This window comes from Lonchura striata, chromosome 3 (genome assembly GCF_050655825.1).
Source record: "Lonchura striata isolate lonStrDom1 chromosome 3, ASM5065582v1, whole genome shotgun sequence".
In the NCBI taxonomy this organism is placed as follows: domain Eukaryota; kingdom Metazoa; phylum Chordata; class Aves; order Passeriformes; family Estrildidae; genus Lonchura; species Lonchura striata.
In genome coordinates, this window is record NC_140705.1 from 83221414 (window position 1) to 83237938 (window position 16525).

The window sequence follows — 16525 nt, forward strand, 5'->3', positions numbered from 1 at the left end:
CTACCTTGGCACAACCTCAGGCCATTCCCTCGGCTCCTGCCACTGGACGCCAGAGGAAAGGTCTCGGTGTCTGCCCCTCCTCTTCCCCTCGTGAAGATGTCGAAGGCCGAAATACAAACTCACACACGCACAAACCCGTGTGTGTGCGTGTGCACTTCAGTATGTATATCCGTGTCTGTGTCCCGCGGTGAGCGTCCCCCAGCACCAGCTCCGGCCAGAGCTCCCCGCGCCGCCGCCCCTCCCTCGCCCGAGCCCTGAGGCGGGCGGGCCTCACTCGGTGGCGCCCGGCCCGCGGTCTGTCCGCACACCCGCCATGGGGGAGCCCGGGCCCGGCCTTACCCCTGCCCTTCTCCTGCTCCGCCATGGGGGAGCCCGGGCCCGGCCTTACCCCTGCCCTTCTCCTGCTCCGCCATGGGGGAGCCCGGGCCCGGCCTTACCCCTGCCCTTCTCCTGCTCCGCCATGGCCGCGGCGCCGCGCTGTCGCCATGGCGCCGCGGCCGGGCCGGGCCCTCTCCTCGCACCGCCGGGCTGAGCGGGGGGAACGTGTCCGAGCCCCCGTTCCGCGCCCGCCGCCCTTGCAGACAGCGATCCAGCCAGCCCCTCAACCAGCGGCAAAGGACTCCCGTTTCTCTTAAAAATACAGCTTTCCCCAGCGATTGCGGAGATTTCCTTGTGTCTGAGCTTTAGAAAGTGAAAGAACGTTTTATTCTAAATGCCGTCACGCCAAAACAGCTAAAATATTCTGTCTTAGTGATATTAAATAAAACTCTGCGGTTTAAATTTAGCTGTGAGTTTTAGCAGACAGGCTTGCGATGCCTGGTTCTTCTGACTCTAAAACAACTGTGAAAGTAGAAAAAAATACAAAAATTAATATTCTGGCAAGATGCAACCATATATTCCTACAAAATAAATATTTATTAAATTCCTAGAGCTAAAACCCTGTCCTCACTACAGCAGGTGCTTGTTTGTCAGGTGTTCAGTTTTGCAAAGCCCACATGGATGACTCCTCCTCACACACTCAATTTCACCTCTCAAACAAAGAGTTAATGATGTTCTCAATATTCATGGAAGCCTGAAATTCACAAAAACACATGGAGCACAAATAGGGCTTCTTTGTTTATAAAAACGATCACTTTTTAATAATATTTTAACATTTGCTATTTGCCTTTCAGCCACTTATTTTTGCATTTTTTATTGAACATGGCTCAGAGTAAAGAGGATATAATAGATACCCAAGACAATACATCTTTATTCTGTTGGGAAAACAGCTGATTATGCTCTCTAACAAAGTTGATCCCTCTGAAAGGTTACCTACCGACTTGAGCAGTTTATTAAAGTAACTAAATATTTTAAACTACATGTTTGACTACAGGAGTACAGATTTGTTTCCTCTCAAATTGCTAACAGAAATTTTATAGAGAATAGCATAGCAGACTAATTTAGAGGATGCAGCAGCAGAAGAAAAAAACCTTTATCTTTCAGTCTTACAGGGGTCCTATTTCTTATTCCTTTAACCACTCCACAAAGAAAACTTGTCTTTCCTGATTATACACCTATGACGGTGAGTCAGTCACATGTTTGAAGCTGAAGAAAAGTGCAAACTACATTGTTTTGGCAAGGATGGACCTCTCTTATCTCTTTCTTCACCTATCTCAAATGTAGAATTTCATGTTCTTGAATACTGTACCCAGCATTAGATTTCTTTTATTATTTTCCAGATCATTCATCATAGGATACTTATAGCTCTTCTACAAATGCGACACTAATTCAAAGTATTTAATACACATCCCTAAAAAAACCTTAATAAAATCCTGTTCCTGTTGTTTGAGTTTTCATGACAAATCCATGCCCAAAATATGAAAAACTCTTAGTTTTAAAATAAATACAATATTGCATATTGCATATTTATTGAGATTATTGCATGTTCATAGTAGATTTTGAATGGAAGTGAGTCACTGCAACTGTGACATGGTAAGACAGTAACTGCACTTGGGCATCCACCTCTAACATCTTCCCAGCAATTTCTCCAGGGCTTGCACTTGGCTTTCCTCGCAACTCCTTCCTCTTTGACAGGCACTAATCTTTGTTTCCTCCAAGAGGGATGGTAAGAAAGCAGTGTGTAAATGCTGATGAAGAAAGGGGAAATCATGAAGTGTACTACAGCTATGACATGTCATTTACATCACAACATCTATGTCCTGTTGCAGCCACTGACTGGCCCTCATGAGCTGTTAGAATAGCTCCTTGGGGAAGGTGTTGTTGGAAGTATAGAACTGCTCAAACCCTGGATGTTCATATCAAACTTGTTAAGTTTTATAACTTTAGCCTAGCTGCAGAATCTTCACTGTCTCAGAGCTCATACAAATTTCAACAAACAGCATTTTGCACTGTCCTGCCTGTGCTGTTGAGATTCCACTCAGGACAATTACTGTAAATCAAAGTGCTTCATTTGCATTGTCCACTCTAGCCTGGAGTTTCCTTTTTTTTTCCAGTAGTTTGCAGTCAAACATCCTTATTCTCCCAATTCCTAGCACATCAGGCTTTGGTGTCTTTCCTGTCTCCAGAAGCAGAACAAAATACTGAGTGGGAAAGCAGTTCAAAATGAGAACTCACTGCTTTAAAATTTCCTGGCAATGTATCTTGAAAAATCTGTGTAGGGAAAAAATGTTAACAATTATAATGCAGATCAAATACCTCATATATGGACCTGAACCATATAGCTGTTTCCCTTTTAACTTAATGCACAGATACCTCAAACCAAGGGTATGAGTGGGCTGAAACAACTAATCACATTTTGGCACAGACAAGTACAAAATGAAACCCAGAACTACTAATTCAACAGCTTGAAATATCAGCTGCTGCATGCAAGATCTTTACAGAGCTCCTCTGAAGAGAACATACCCTTTTAAAATTGTGATTCTTCATTTTAAAAATGTCAGAAGATATCTCAGGAAAATTATAAAATAATCCAGCATCATTGATTTAAAGCGTGAATCCACTGAAGTCTCATAGACATAAGGTTCCCTTACCTCCACTCCTAATTTCATCCCATACATTCTTCTCAGCTATCAGGGTCCTATCACACATTTTGCATATTTTCCATGCATATGTTCAGAAATGTTATTCAGAAAAAAAAAAAAAAAAAAAAAAAAAAGAAAAAAAAACCAGGTCTAATATGGAAGAAGTGACATTAAGAGAGAGCAGTTCAAGGAGGTATAATAACAAAAAGCTACAAAGCTGTATCCCCTCATGGCTTCAGGGCTGCAAGCATCTCAGCACATCTTTGCTCCAAACATTTGCCAAACATCTTCACTATAGGACTCCCTCTGTGGGTCCTTGAGGATCATGTAAGTGAAGGCACAAAGAAGCCTACTCATTTATCCTTCACAGAGAAAGTAGGTGGGTAATTATGATTTTCTGGCAGGACTCTTACCTATAGCTCCTCTGCAGCTAAAGGGGTACAGCTGTGCTGTTCAGCAGGCATTTCCATGTCACTGTACCCTTTTTCACCAATGTGACATGAATGACCCAAGTGTACCTTCATTCCACTCTTCCCCTGGGATGAGCAGTGGACTCCAGTGACTCAGAAACAGACTCTTCAAAACAGAGTATTAGCTAAACACTAGCTGTTCACGCAAATGATACACAGTAACCAGATAAAAATGAGAAAAAGACTCTGTCATTCCTCGCCTATACTGTATCTTTCCCTACAGAATTTAGGTAAATTACATGAGAGCACTACCTCGTTTCATGTGTAGGAGGGGAAGACAGTTTCTCCTCCGGCTTGTTCTCTTTGTAACTGCAGGCTTTGATCCCATGCTTGGAGCAGATGAAGAGAAGCCTAACAGAGCAGGCAGAGACAGATATACAGACGTGCCCTCCATTATTTCCTGACCTCTTCCAAGCTGCTGGTATATTCATATTAACCTTATCTGTCATAATTTTGCTTTCTTTCAAAAAAATTATTATTCCTGTTCTCACCTACAAAACAGCAAAAAGTTCATAAATTGTACATAAAAGTGCATAAATTGGCATAATTTGCTGTACTTTTTATACAGGTAATAAACCTAGCAGCCCAAAATCTGACCTCTTAAATAAAATGTCAGCGTATGTATGATTCCTTGACACTGTATACAGAGTTCACCAGTGCTGAAAGGGAGGGATCCAAGTCTTGCCCTTCCTTCCCTCCTGCTGGCTGCACATCTTCCTTCTACCTTGTGCTGGCTCTGCCATTCACTGAGAGCAAATATGAGTCACAGAGGTAGTAAAAATACAATCCATCAAAAAGTGAATAGTGTTCTGTCCTCTTAAGACACCCAGAAAAGGATCTGACAAGCATCTTGATCAGCATATCCAGTGTTTTATTTTGTTTTCCTGCCTTTCCCTCAGTGCCAATCTCCCTGAAAATGCTCGGTCACTTCCCCGTCCCCTCCCTGGTACCCTGTCCATCACTTGGCTCCCCATCCCACTCTTCCCGAATCTTCTACTCTGGGCATCGTGGGATTGGATGAGGGTCCGGGGTCCCTCCCTTAAGTTTCCCCCATTGGTTTTTGTATCTGTCTATCCTTTCACCGTCCACGCCCCCAAATCCCCCCATTGGTCAATGGGCGTTCCCTTCCCCTTGTTACCGCCCCGGTCTTTAAGATGTTGCGAAAGACTCGAGGCCACTTTTGGCTGCACAATGCTCTGCAGCTCCGAGCTCCCCGGAGCCTGGATTAAAACTGAAACTGTCTCCCCAGCCTTGAGTCGACTCCCCCAAACAAGGCAGACAGTGAAACTTTCTGCCTCAGCCGCTCCCCGACTCTCCTCGAGATCCAGGGGGGTGACCCCCGTCTGCTGACTGCCTCTGCCGGGCAGGGGAAGCCAGGGGGATTCAGATTAGTACAGCGGCAATCCAGGAAGATGGACCCTGCAATTAGAAGAGAGGAAGAAATAGAGGGGAAGGCAGGAAGGGTTAGATGTTTTTTTGGAGGGAAAAAGCTCAGAGGCTTTCTGAGTCCATAAGTAAAACACTGAAGGAAGAAAGGGAAAATCAGGTTTGAAGGCTGCTGATAATAGCAGCATCTCAAACCCTTCTCAGACCATGGGATGGCTTTGGAACTGTCCTGGCAAATATCTCTTACTGCTCACGAACAGCTACAATCCTATGGATCTTTAGCTCCTCCTGTCCAGCTTCAACAAAGTTGCACTTGAAGAAAAGTGACTGAACACACATTAAAAATGAGTTGCTAGGAGAAAGGAAGCATTTCTTTACTGCAGCAATATTCTTCAATGTCAAGGAGCTGCTGGCAGTGCTCGGCCTCTGGGACTATGCCTAAAGACCTGCAACAGAAAAAAGTTCTTTCTTTTATGTCTAAGTGCCAGGATACTGTTCCCCGTCCAACCCAGGCACAGAAATGGCCCTAGAGATCCCTATATTTTAACCTTCAGACTTTATTACCATTAATTATATCTGGAAGTGAAGCCAGGATCCCCAAGAACACAGTAGCAGGAACAAAACACAATCATCCATCTGCCTAGCAACATGGGTTGCCATGAGTACTTCTCCCTGTGCTCCACAGCAGGGGCTCAGCACTGAAAGCTGAGCCAAGCTCAAGAACCCCTTGAAAAAGGGCAAAGAAGGCCTTCTTCCTCAGATGAAGACGTTCCATCTCCCAAGACCTTCCTCTGGAACCCAGAATGTGTTAGCCAGCAGCCTGGAATTTGGAAATGAGGGACATCTGGAGTAGTGAGACAATGCCAGTGGAATTGCTCTTGCAAGAAGGAAAAGCAATGATATTTGGAACATCAATGCCATTAAAACTCCATTCTTCCCTTCTCTGTTCTTTGAGAAAGTTCTTTCCGTGTTTTAATACCATGCCAAAAAAATCCCGAGTAACATGCTGTCAAATCACTGACTTTTCACACTTCCGAAGAAAAGAAGAAAAACCTGTGAGTGGTACTGAAGACATGGAAATACTTTATAACATCCCTAGCTTAGGAGATCTTTCAATCACAAACCATTTGTAGGAGGTTGAGAGACGGAGTATTTAAGATAGTAATTTGTGTGGTTCTCCACTGAGCACCTGCTTTAGGTCTCATTAGAAGAAAGGATACTCAAAGAGAAAGGTTTTGACATGTCCTAGAAGGTTCATCTTACTGTTTTTTTTTTTAAAGCAAAATATTAATTGATAATTATTTAATATTTAAGGTATCCCCCTGATAATGTGGTTATCTAGAAGCTGTTTAAAAATAGATATTTATGAGGAAAACACGAATTCAAGGTTTCAGACTGACATTTGGACAATTGTAATTGAATGGGGCTGTTGAATAATGGAATTATATTTATGTTACAAATATTGTGATGCTAACCTTTAAAAAAAAGCTCTTACTTTGTTGTTTGCTATATCACAACATGCAATTTAATATTATAAAGGCCATATCAGAGATAAATAAGCCCAAAGTACATCTTACAAAGACATCAGCCATGACAAAAAAAGTAGTTAACCTTGGGATGAGAGAAGGTTATACATCTGAATGATCATATATGGCCCTTAATCTGTTGAGGCATGATATAGTACTTTTTAATACTTAGAAAAATCTTCCTAGCACATGAGTAGCAGAACTACTTCCTTTTCTGTCACCTGTCAAGATTATTTGGACATGAAAATCTTGTACTCACTAAGTTAGTAATAAAACCAAAATGAACCTGGGTATAGAAGATTTAAGCACTTCTGATTATTCTACTTTTTTCAGAATACAAATTTTTATTTAAAAAAAAAATTCTAGACCATCTGCTTGTGAAGACAATGTTTGGATAACTGATGTAACACTATCCTTTTAAATCTACAGTAGGATGGTAAGGGATAAATCATCTTCCATAACAAGTCCCATTATCGCATTCAGGATTTTACTTTACAAGTCTGACCCCACTACCTGCTCAGGTTAACTTAAGAATTTCAGTGGGAATAAAGTTAAGCTCTGGGGGACATCTTAATTCACAATTTATTCATCTCCACTAACACAAATAGCAGAGGATTAAGCCTAGTGTTACAGCATAAGCACCACCTTAATTCTCATCCATCTCAGTGTTTTTTTATTCAAAAGACTAATTGCATGGCTAGCTTATTTTTCCAGGTTCATTAATTTCATTTATTACTTAAATATAAGCTTTTATTTTGCAGATATCAAATGTATTTCCAAATTTAAATAAAGTTAACTCTGATCTAACTAAAGATACTGTACAGAGTATGTTTTGTAGACTTCCTATACACACTTACTATTGTAAAGTGAAAGTTGTGTTGTTATTTTAGGAGTGGGAAAAAGAAATAGAACTAAGATACATCCCAGAAATATTTTCTATACCTTCAGAATAAGAAAAAAATTGAAGTATTTTATTCCCTCATGAGGGATAGGGAACTTTGATGCACTGTGGCAAGAAGATATATAGCTGTATTAATGAAAATCTAATCTGTGCTCAGATACTTTGCACGTTGGTGATAAATGTAAAATATTCATACCACAATAGCTTGATAGACTGTCAAAAGCTGAAGTTCAGCCAATTTTACCAGAAAGAGTTGACATTTTGCTGTATTCTTCATTCTAGGGAGCTGAGAAAATAAGCTATCAAAACCACTCCTCCACTTGTAAATTTTGCCAGTGCAACTATTTAGATGTGGCATAAATCTAGAAATAGGAAGTGTTTGTCTACTGCACCATTTAGACACAGTAACTCAAACTAAGAGCAATAACAAATACTTCAGATTGGTGAGTTTTTGTCACTGTGCCAGGACAAGCAGAGGCATCATCTCCTTTTGTATCACCTTCTCTGCCATCACCCAAGGAATAGCCATGAAAGGATCTGAGGAGAAAACTGATTAATCTAGAAAATACTTTTTATGTGGTTGTGGTTACCAGGTTGTGAGCTGGGCTACTGTAGCAGAAAGGAGAGTGTAAGAACAACTGACAGGGACTGAGGAAATACAGACCTGCCACTGAGGAGCAGCCTGACACTTTTGGTGCAATCCTCCAAGAAGGGACCTTTGTTCCGTCACTGACTTAGCCTTCTCCCAAATCAGATGACTGCTGAACTATCTTCCAGTCATGCTCCATTCATATAAAGGTCCACCAAGGAAGCAAAAGCAGGGCTTGGAAAAAGAGACATAATCATTTATTAGACTAGCTGACATTGTTGAGAGCATAAAAAACCCAAAACAACAACACAGTGGTTTTGGACATATAATCCCTTTTTCAGCTCTGAAAAGAAACTGCATCCCTTCAACAGAATGCACTGGTCATAATTTCCAAATAACTGTAGCATTATTATCTTCCCTCATTTGGACTGCATTAGTCCCTTGAGGGACTAAAAGACAAGCAGTTACCACATGCAGAGACCTAAGGAGCAGAGAAAACTGCACCATGCTAAACTGATTCTAATAGACACCACAGATAAATGCAAATAAAGGAGACTTAACAGGAAGAGGCATTTAAGCATCCTGATAAAGTCATTTAAATTGCCTTTGGTTTGGACATTCAGAGCTATGTCACTTAAGAATTTATGAAACCATGCAATGAACCTCACCAGGGAAATGACAAACAACCTGAAAAATAACTCAGGAAATACAAATAGGCCACAAAGTACTAAAGGGTTATTACTCTGTGAGACAAGTTCTCATTGCTGAATAGCCACATAAAAACACCCACAGCATAATGTAGGGAGCAATAACTGCTTAAGCCATGGCTGCTGATGAGACAGTTGCTTGTCAGACACACTGATCATACACAGGTCAGTGATCCCAGTCTTGAGATTATTCCAAGATATAAAGATTTAAAGCACAGGAAAGCTTTGATCAATGACCTCGTCACTTAAGGAAGTCATATCTAAGACTACACAGGATAGTAAAAAATGGACTACTTAATATATATGTAAGTTTTACCTACTAAATGAACTTCCCAAAGTGGAAATACAAGTTTAATAATCCATCTGAAACTCTGGATCTGTAAACCTAGATAGGTAAACTCTTCCCAGTTCTATTTCATTAGCACCATGGTTTTCCCTCAGGAACAGGATGGCTATGGAAATAAACGTAAAAGTGGTACCACTTACAGTGCAAGATAATTATTTTTTTTCTAATTGCTTATTGAAATATATATTAAAACAGAAGCACAGTTTTTATCTGGTTTATATATGCTTGCATGATAAAACAGTATTTATTGGCATTGCAGTATATATCAGTAACACCTTGAAAGCTGGGGTTACTGTCATTTCAGATTAACTCAACCAGACAGAGTCCAGTTTTTAACTAAATCACAAATTCTGGAAGCCTGAAGACCAAACCTTGCTTCAGTGATTTGAGGCAATACTGTCTCTTAGTGACCTTACCTTCCACTACCAGCTCACATCTCTCACTCTGTAATGGAAGAATCTTGTAACAATGGATGTGGATGTCCTGGTGTATCTCCACCTCCTTTCCCCTCGCTTTGGCTGTTCAACACAGCACAACATATTTAATAATTTAAATTGATAAACATAGCTGTGGCCCAGGGAGTGGTTACACATCCCATTTTGTCACTTCTCAAACAGTGCAGCTGCTGGGACAGTAAAATCTTAAACCACTGTAACTAAACTAGAGACAATCTGCTATTGAAATTAGTAACTGTGGGTTCTCTGTTACCAGACATCAACTGGGAGCCTGGATAAGTATTTTAACCTCAATTTTTCAAAGACCAAGACATGTAAGTGAATGCTCATGTGCAGTTGTTCACCAGATTAAGAACCAACCTCCAAGAGCTCAGTATGCCCCGCCTGAAAAGTGTTGTATCATATTTCTGTTGCTTGTAGGCTGAGTATCAGTGCTGTGTATTTTAGGATAACTTTAAGATAGTGTTTGTTTCTCTCTCCCCATCTCCGTTGCAAGTAGTTTTTCTTTTATGTGCAGTGTGGCACACCCAAGATGCGTTGAAGGTACAGATGGCATACCCAAGTGCTGAGCGTTCTGAAGAGGTTCTCCTTTTGTGTCCTGTGCGCCTCTTTAAACATCAAAAGATGCTTCTGGAAGTAGACACAATACATAAAGCCTTCCCTTCAGTGGCACCACCACTTTTCCTCCTCCCATAGCAAAATACCTGCATTCTAGAAGTTGAGGTTTCACAGAACTGTAGACAGACCCACGATCACTGGATCCCAAGACACTAAACTGACTATGCTGTTGATCTCTAGCCCTGACACCAAGTCTAGCAGGATCAAATAATAAGGTGGTGCAGTAACATGTTCCCCCTTCTAACTCATGGTCAAATATTTATAGCCTTCAAAGTGATTAAGGTTGGAAGGGACCATAGATGGGGTCATTTGGTCCAACCTTTCTTGGTTTCCCCAGCAAGCCTGCATGGCCACAGTAGTATTTTCATTAAGCAGTTTATCTATGAGACCTTCCAAAATGGCTACCAGAAATCTGCCAGGATGCTCATGAACTGATCTGGTAGCCATGGAGATACACATGATCATTCTAATCTAAAATTTCAGAAGTCTGAGAACCTCTTGTTCTCCTAAACAACTCTAGCAGCCAATTTTTTAGTATATTTTCAGAGGTCCCATTCCCAGAATGATGGGAGCTCCTCAGTAAATACAGCACAATCCCAGAAAGGACTAAAAGAGGTTTTTTGTATCTGTGAATTACTTGCATTCAATAGCAGAAGCAGGAAGCTGATGTGCAGAGCTCTGTTTTTATCACTCTACAACCTATATTAATTTATATAAAATATAAATGCATAAAGTTATTAGCCTAGAGCTATTGGCTTCCCTATAGAGATTTGAGAAATGAGAAACACAGAGGAGAATACCTGATCTAAGACTTTGAAAGAAATAAATACCTATGTATTTTTCTCAGTAGGGACAATCTTCAGTAATATCAGAGTTAGAAAGGAGTTGGAGGTGGGGGGACCTCCATAAATTCACAGATCACACAAAGCTCCTGGCCTGGCATCTTATCTGCATAATGTGTGGTTGGTTTTGAAGGGGCCAGTGCCATTAGCAGCAATTCAATGGCTGGAAGGATATATTTTGTTTCTAAGAGAACCATTACCAAATCCTTTTCTCCATCCCCCTACATCCTTCAATAGCCTGGTAGATTGCAGCAGATAGAAGTTGGGTTTATATTAAGCATAAAGTTTCACGGACAAATCCAGCTTGTAAAAGCCCTTTTTTTAGTCAACTTTGGATCACAAATAATTGCACGGAATTAATCACTTATATTGTCACTTGGAAATCAAGAATAAAAGTGATAATTACTGGAAGCTGGAGAGAGCATACGTGCTATCTACTGAGAAAAACTGATGGAAATATGCACTGGGAAGAAAAAGATCTGTGAGGTATTACTGTTGGAAGAATTAGAATGAAACCTAAATGAGAGGATTTTAAAATAGAACAAAAATGAAGAACAAAAGTGAAAAAAACCACAATCAAATACTTGAAACAGAAGCATCAGGGAGAAATTAAAAAAATGAAAGTAAAACTCCATATAGATAGTCAGGTAGAAAAAATGTATTTGTTAGAGTGATATATAAAGAACCTTTAAGTTCTGGGGGGGTAGGGGGTCCAAATAAAAAACAAAACCAAACAAACAAAAATTGAAGAGAGGATGATCTAGTGACACAAAATATCAGCCAACCTAAATGGGTAATGGAAAAATCCCAGTCTTGAGGCATATACTCATACTCTATCCCAATCATAAGGCAAATATATGTGCTTAGCTTTACCTCACACAACACCACTGAGTTCAGCAGTAAGCTCTACCAGTGTAAATCACACTTCTCCCTCTCTTACACCCCCAGTTTCTGCAGATGCAGCCACAGTAAAGACTGGTGAAAAAAAAAAAAAAAAGACAGGAATTAAATGAAATTTTCAATTCAGATAAAACATCACACTGTTAAAAGTACTGAAAGAAAATACTTCTTTATCCTTACAAATGTGATTCTAAAGAGATCTAAAGGTCAGAAAGGGGAAAACCAATATACTGCTACCCAGCTTTAAATATTTTAATTTTGAAAAAGAGGCTGTTAGGATTTTAAGAGATCCTGGTGCCCTGCAATAAGCAATCTTATTGCTAATTGGAGCACTGTTTCATAAATTTTCTTTTCTTACTTCTAAGGAGTTTTCTCAGTTTTCATATTCTCTAGAATTAACAGAATCTCTGAAGTGATTTCAGAAGGAAAAAGTAATAAGTTAGTTTAATAAATTTGACCAAAGAAGGAAAGTAAATTTCAATTTTCAACAAAAATGCTTAAAATCCAGAACTCATTCTAGAAGAGTACAGTGTTTACCACTGGTATTTATTAAATGTTTTGTTTTTCAACTTTGTTTTATTCAAACTTGTTCTGGATACTACCCAAAAAAAAAAAAAATCCTGTAGCATCCCAGCATGAGGCAGCTGACAGCCCAGCCTTGTGCGGGTGTGCAGGCAGGCTCCTTGCTGCTCTACCAATCCTCCTGCAGCCCACGCAGGGTGGACTGCTCCAGCTCCTGCACTTCACTCTCTTCCCTCCCACCCTCTGACTGAAAGCCACAGACTCCCAGTAAAGCCATAGTACATCCTAACCAAATTCTTCCCTTTCTTGTGTCAGCCTTGCCTCAGAGGTACCTTTGGTCTCCAGGTGCAGATGGGGCCAAAGCGCTACTGGCTGTGGGTGATGGGTGCATCCTGGCTATTGGCTCCTGCAGGGTTTCATTTAGCTGTCTTGCAAAGGGAAGTGCTCTGTCCCTGAGTCCAAAAGCAAAAACTTCCAGTGTGGTCCCCCATCACACCAGTAACAGTTTGTGTGTTGGGGAGAGGAGGAGGAAGGCATGAGAGAAGGAGGGGTATTTTCACAGGTTTTTCTGCTGAGTATCCAAATGGGTTTCTGTGGATTTGTTACCCGTTCACAGCAAAGAAAGTGAAAAGTGACTCAGCACCCATGTTCATTCACTTCCTTCCCAGGCTGTCAGTTTGGGGGTTATCTGGGGTAGAGTTCTCCAAAGCAGCCCTCATTCACTTGGAAGCAGACAGAGATTTTCAGTTCATTTCACGTGGGCTGCTGCAAGCTGCGATCTGCTGCCAGTGCAGGTCAGGTTCCAGCCAGATTTCTCAATGTTCCAGCAAAGTTCTGCATCATTCATTATGCTAAAGTATTTCAAGTATATGAAAGTATTTGAGATACATACAAATGGGTGAAGAATATAGGGAAAGCTATAAATCAGCAAGTGAGAAGTACAAAGGAACAAAAGGAAATATTACCAGAAATATTTCCTCATAATAAGCATGCTTCAAATAAACAATGGACTTAAAACTTGCTTCTGATTTATTGCTGTTTGCAAAACTATGGCATTAGGTAGAAACTCATCATGTTAAGCCTAAGAACTTGGACAGGGATGGCTAAAGTTAGTTACTATGGAGTTAAAAAAAAATGTTGGCTTTTGTGATGAGACCAGCTTCAGAGAAGAAAGAGAGGATAAAGGAAAATAAGCTGGTTTTAAGCATTCATTTAAAGATTTGCCATCTGAATGTTCTGCATTAATTTCCTTTAAAGCTGATCTGTTATAAGAGCTTTTCTCCATGTAAGTGCTTATTTTACAAGTGTTTTGTGGTTATTTTGGGGTGGGTTTTTTTTGGTTTTGTGGGGGGTTTTTTTGGGTTTGGTTTTGTTTTGTTTTGTTTTGTTTTGTTTTGTTTTGTTTTGTTTTTTACTAGAGTATCTGAGACTTTCCCATGTGGAACATACTGGTGATAAAAAAAAATCTTTCTAGATATTGTGGACAATCTGCCTCTTCTCTGTTTTGAAGGTGTGAGATTTGTGCTTGAAGTGCATGTCTGTTTTCACTCCTTTTTAATTATACTTTTGGTTGTAAATTTTTCAAGTTTGTAAATGACAGCTAAGCACACTGTTGTCACACAGCAACAAGCTCTTATTTCAGAAACACTGTCCTGTCTATGAAAGTAGGATTGTTAAAACAGTTATTTGTTAAGACAGGCATGCTGTGCTCACCTTGCTTCTGACTTTCTTAGCTTTTGCTGTAGAGAATCTCTTATTTTGCTGGTATGTAAAGCAGGAGAAGCAATTGCAGATGGTTTCTATTTTCTTTTGTATGAAAAAGAAGTCATAAAATCCAGAATCTCACTGAGGCCCTGACCCCATAATGAACTCAGCAGTCACATGGGTCTGGGGACACAGGAAAAGCTAAAGGATATAAAACCTTGGATTGCAAATACTGATAATTCAGGATGCTGCTCAAAACATGTTGGCATGATGTTATTTGAAAGGATAGTTTATGTTCCTATCAGAAAATCTTAGTTGGATAGTTTAGGAGCTTGTTAACTCTTGGGTTAGCTACCTTACAGCAGAAAGCCCTTAGAATAAAACTTTTGACCCTCCTCCTCCCTGACTTTACAGGCACTGTTCCTTAAGAACAGCGTGACCTGATGGGATACCTGCTTGTGATCCATAATACATGCCTGCCTTCTGGCCAGGATGCACTCCCAGAAATATTCTTAGCCTATGGATGTGGAACAGCAAGGTTACATGACAGTGCTTTTCTTCTGCTGTTTATCAAATAATTGTTCTCAGAGAGTTTGTAAGAGACTCACTGAGTTTTTTTATGCTTTCCTAGGAAATTACTTGTAGTCATTTCCGAGCAGTTGCTTTAGTGTGTTGTCAGAAGAGTTTCTTTTGCTAAGTCTTTCATATGAAATGATGCTGGTTTCCCTCAGCCTAAAAAAAAAAAAAGAAATGTTGAGCAGATTTGGTCCAGCAGAGTGGGTTAAAGAGCAGTTTATAACAAAATGGCTTTCTTTCCAGAGAGCATTCTACTGTGAAGTTAACTCAACTAATGCAGTTTCCTAAAATGAATCAACTGACCAAACCTCTGACCTCATTTCTCTATCCTCCTTTTAAAGATGATACAGTGTTCAGTTTTAAAGTTAAGTTTTCCTTTTCTTCTTTGAGCTGACTTCGTTTGGTGCTTAAAAGAAAAGTAGCTACACTTAGGATACTGCTTCCAAAGGTAAAAGCCAAGAGATCTGCAACCAAGACGGTGAGGAAAGGCAGTTTTGTACCCTCCAAGATACTTTTTGGTGCTTTGGAGTCTGCTGAGCAGACCTCAAGATTTTGTAACAGCTGCCTTGTAGGATTGCCAGGGCAGTGCCTAAACAGGGAAAGCTACTCACACAGAAGTGGCCATCTTGAAAGCATGCTAACATGTATTAGTGAATATTTCAAAAGAGTTCACTTACTCAGCTTTGCCTATCACAGATTTAAGGCATTCCATGGTAGTACCTTTAGTTACCATAAAATATTCTTTAAAATTCTAGGAGATTTATGTGGGTTTCTTAGCATGGCCTTCCCAATCTGTAGAAGCCACTTTTTTGTGAACTGAATGGACAGAGGAGATGGTTTAAGAGATAGCAGTACCCTGGTGCCACAAAAAGTGTGTGGAGACTTTTCTTTTTTGGCAAGAACATCTTATGAGGGAAAGGAGAAAGATGTACTGAAGAAGCTTAAAGAGTAAAATGATGATAGGTGTGTGCTGTGTGTACTACAAAGAGTACCAGGAGAGAAAACCAACCCAAAAAGGTAGTTATCTGGGGGCTGCATTTTCAAAGTCAGGTTGAACAGAAAAATTGCATTAGGCAAAAGCTGGTCTGTGGCTGCCAGTTGTGAATTGTCCTGTCTCCATGATTGTTCGGGTTTAGTTTCATATCTTGACCACATGTATCTTCTTATGTGACCAGAAAGGTACACTGAAACTGAGAGTCAGCCTTAAAACCTACTTATGATTGTAATAGTCCCTTAGAGAGATTAATTTATACTCTCTTGAAATGGTTCTTCCACATTGTTTTATCACAGGAGAACTATATTTTTGGAAGCTGATTTACAATGCGACCTCCTCTTCCACAAACTGACTGTTGTGCAGAGATTTAGTCTATCTAAATTTCCAGAGTTCACAGCTCCACTCCAGTGATTGTGTACATGTGGCAAGCTACAAAAAAATCTCCAGGAACTACAGATGTCTGATTTGTGGAGTTAAGTATTTTCTTATTAATTAGTTCATATATAGGACTTGAGACGTGTAGTAAATAAACTTCTGTATGGCTCTGAATAAAGCCAAAATGAATCCTGGTTTTAATGTTGGAGAATGCAACCTTTTTTCCCAAGGCCAGGTTTAAAAACTGTGAGTCATTGAATGCTCTGAAGTGAGAAACTGTTTCTCAGAAACTCATGGGCTTGGGTTTTGGATTTTTTGTTAAGCAAAAAATTTACTCCTTGGAAATGGGAAAAGGGGGATTCTTTTTGGTATGGGGTCAGTGAGGTTGACAAACACAGGTTGTGGCTGATATGTTCTGTCTCAGTGTAGCTTTGTAGTGCTTCCTTCTGCTTGGTGGGATTTCTCAACTACATCATCCAGCATACAGGAAAATCTAAATAGCGTTAGTCTCTTAAAAAGGACTTGTTTACTGACAAGTGACAGCTCACCTGGGGGCCCAAAGAGTGCTACGGCAGAGAGTGTCGTAAGACAAAG

General features: G+C 40.2%; 1 protein-coding gene across 3 annotated transcripts in view; it reads right to left on the reverse strand.

The window, feature by feature from the left end:
* Nucleotides 1-665, reverse strand: part of DRC8 (dynein regulatory complex subunit 8) — a 33947-nt gene extending 33282 nt beyond the window's left edge. Inside the window, exon 1 of one of the 3 annotated variants that reach the window (XM_085576958.1) lies at nucleotides 438-665. In XM_085576958.1, coding sequence (XP_085433084.1) covers nucleotides 438-462 — 25 coding nt within the window. In that variant the 5' untranslated portion in view covers nucleotides 463-665. The other 2 variants (XM_021550475.4, XM_085576957.1) reach the window with 2 other exon arrangements.
* Between the last annotated feature and the right edge of the window lie 15860 nt (nucleotides 666-16525).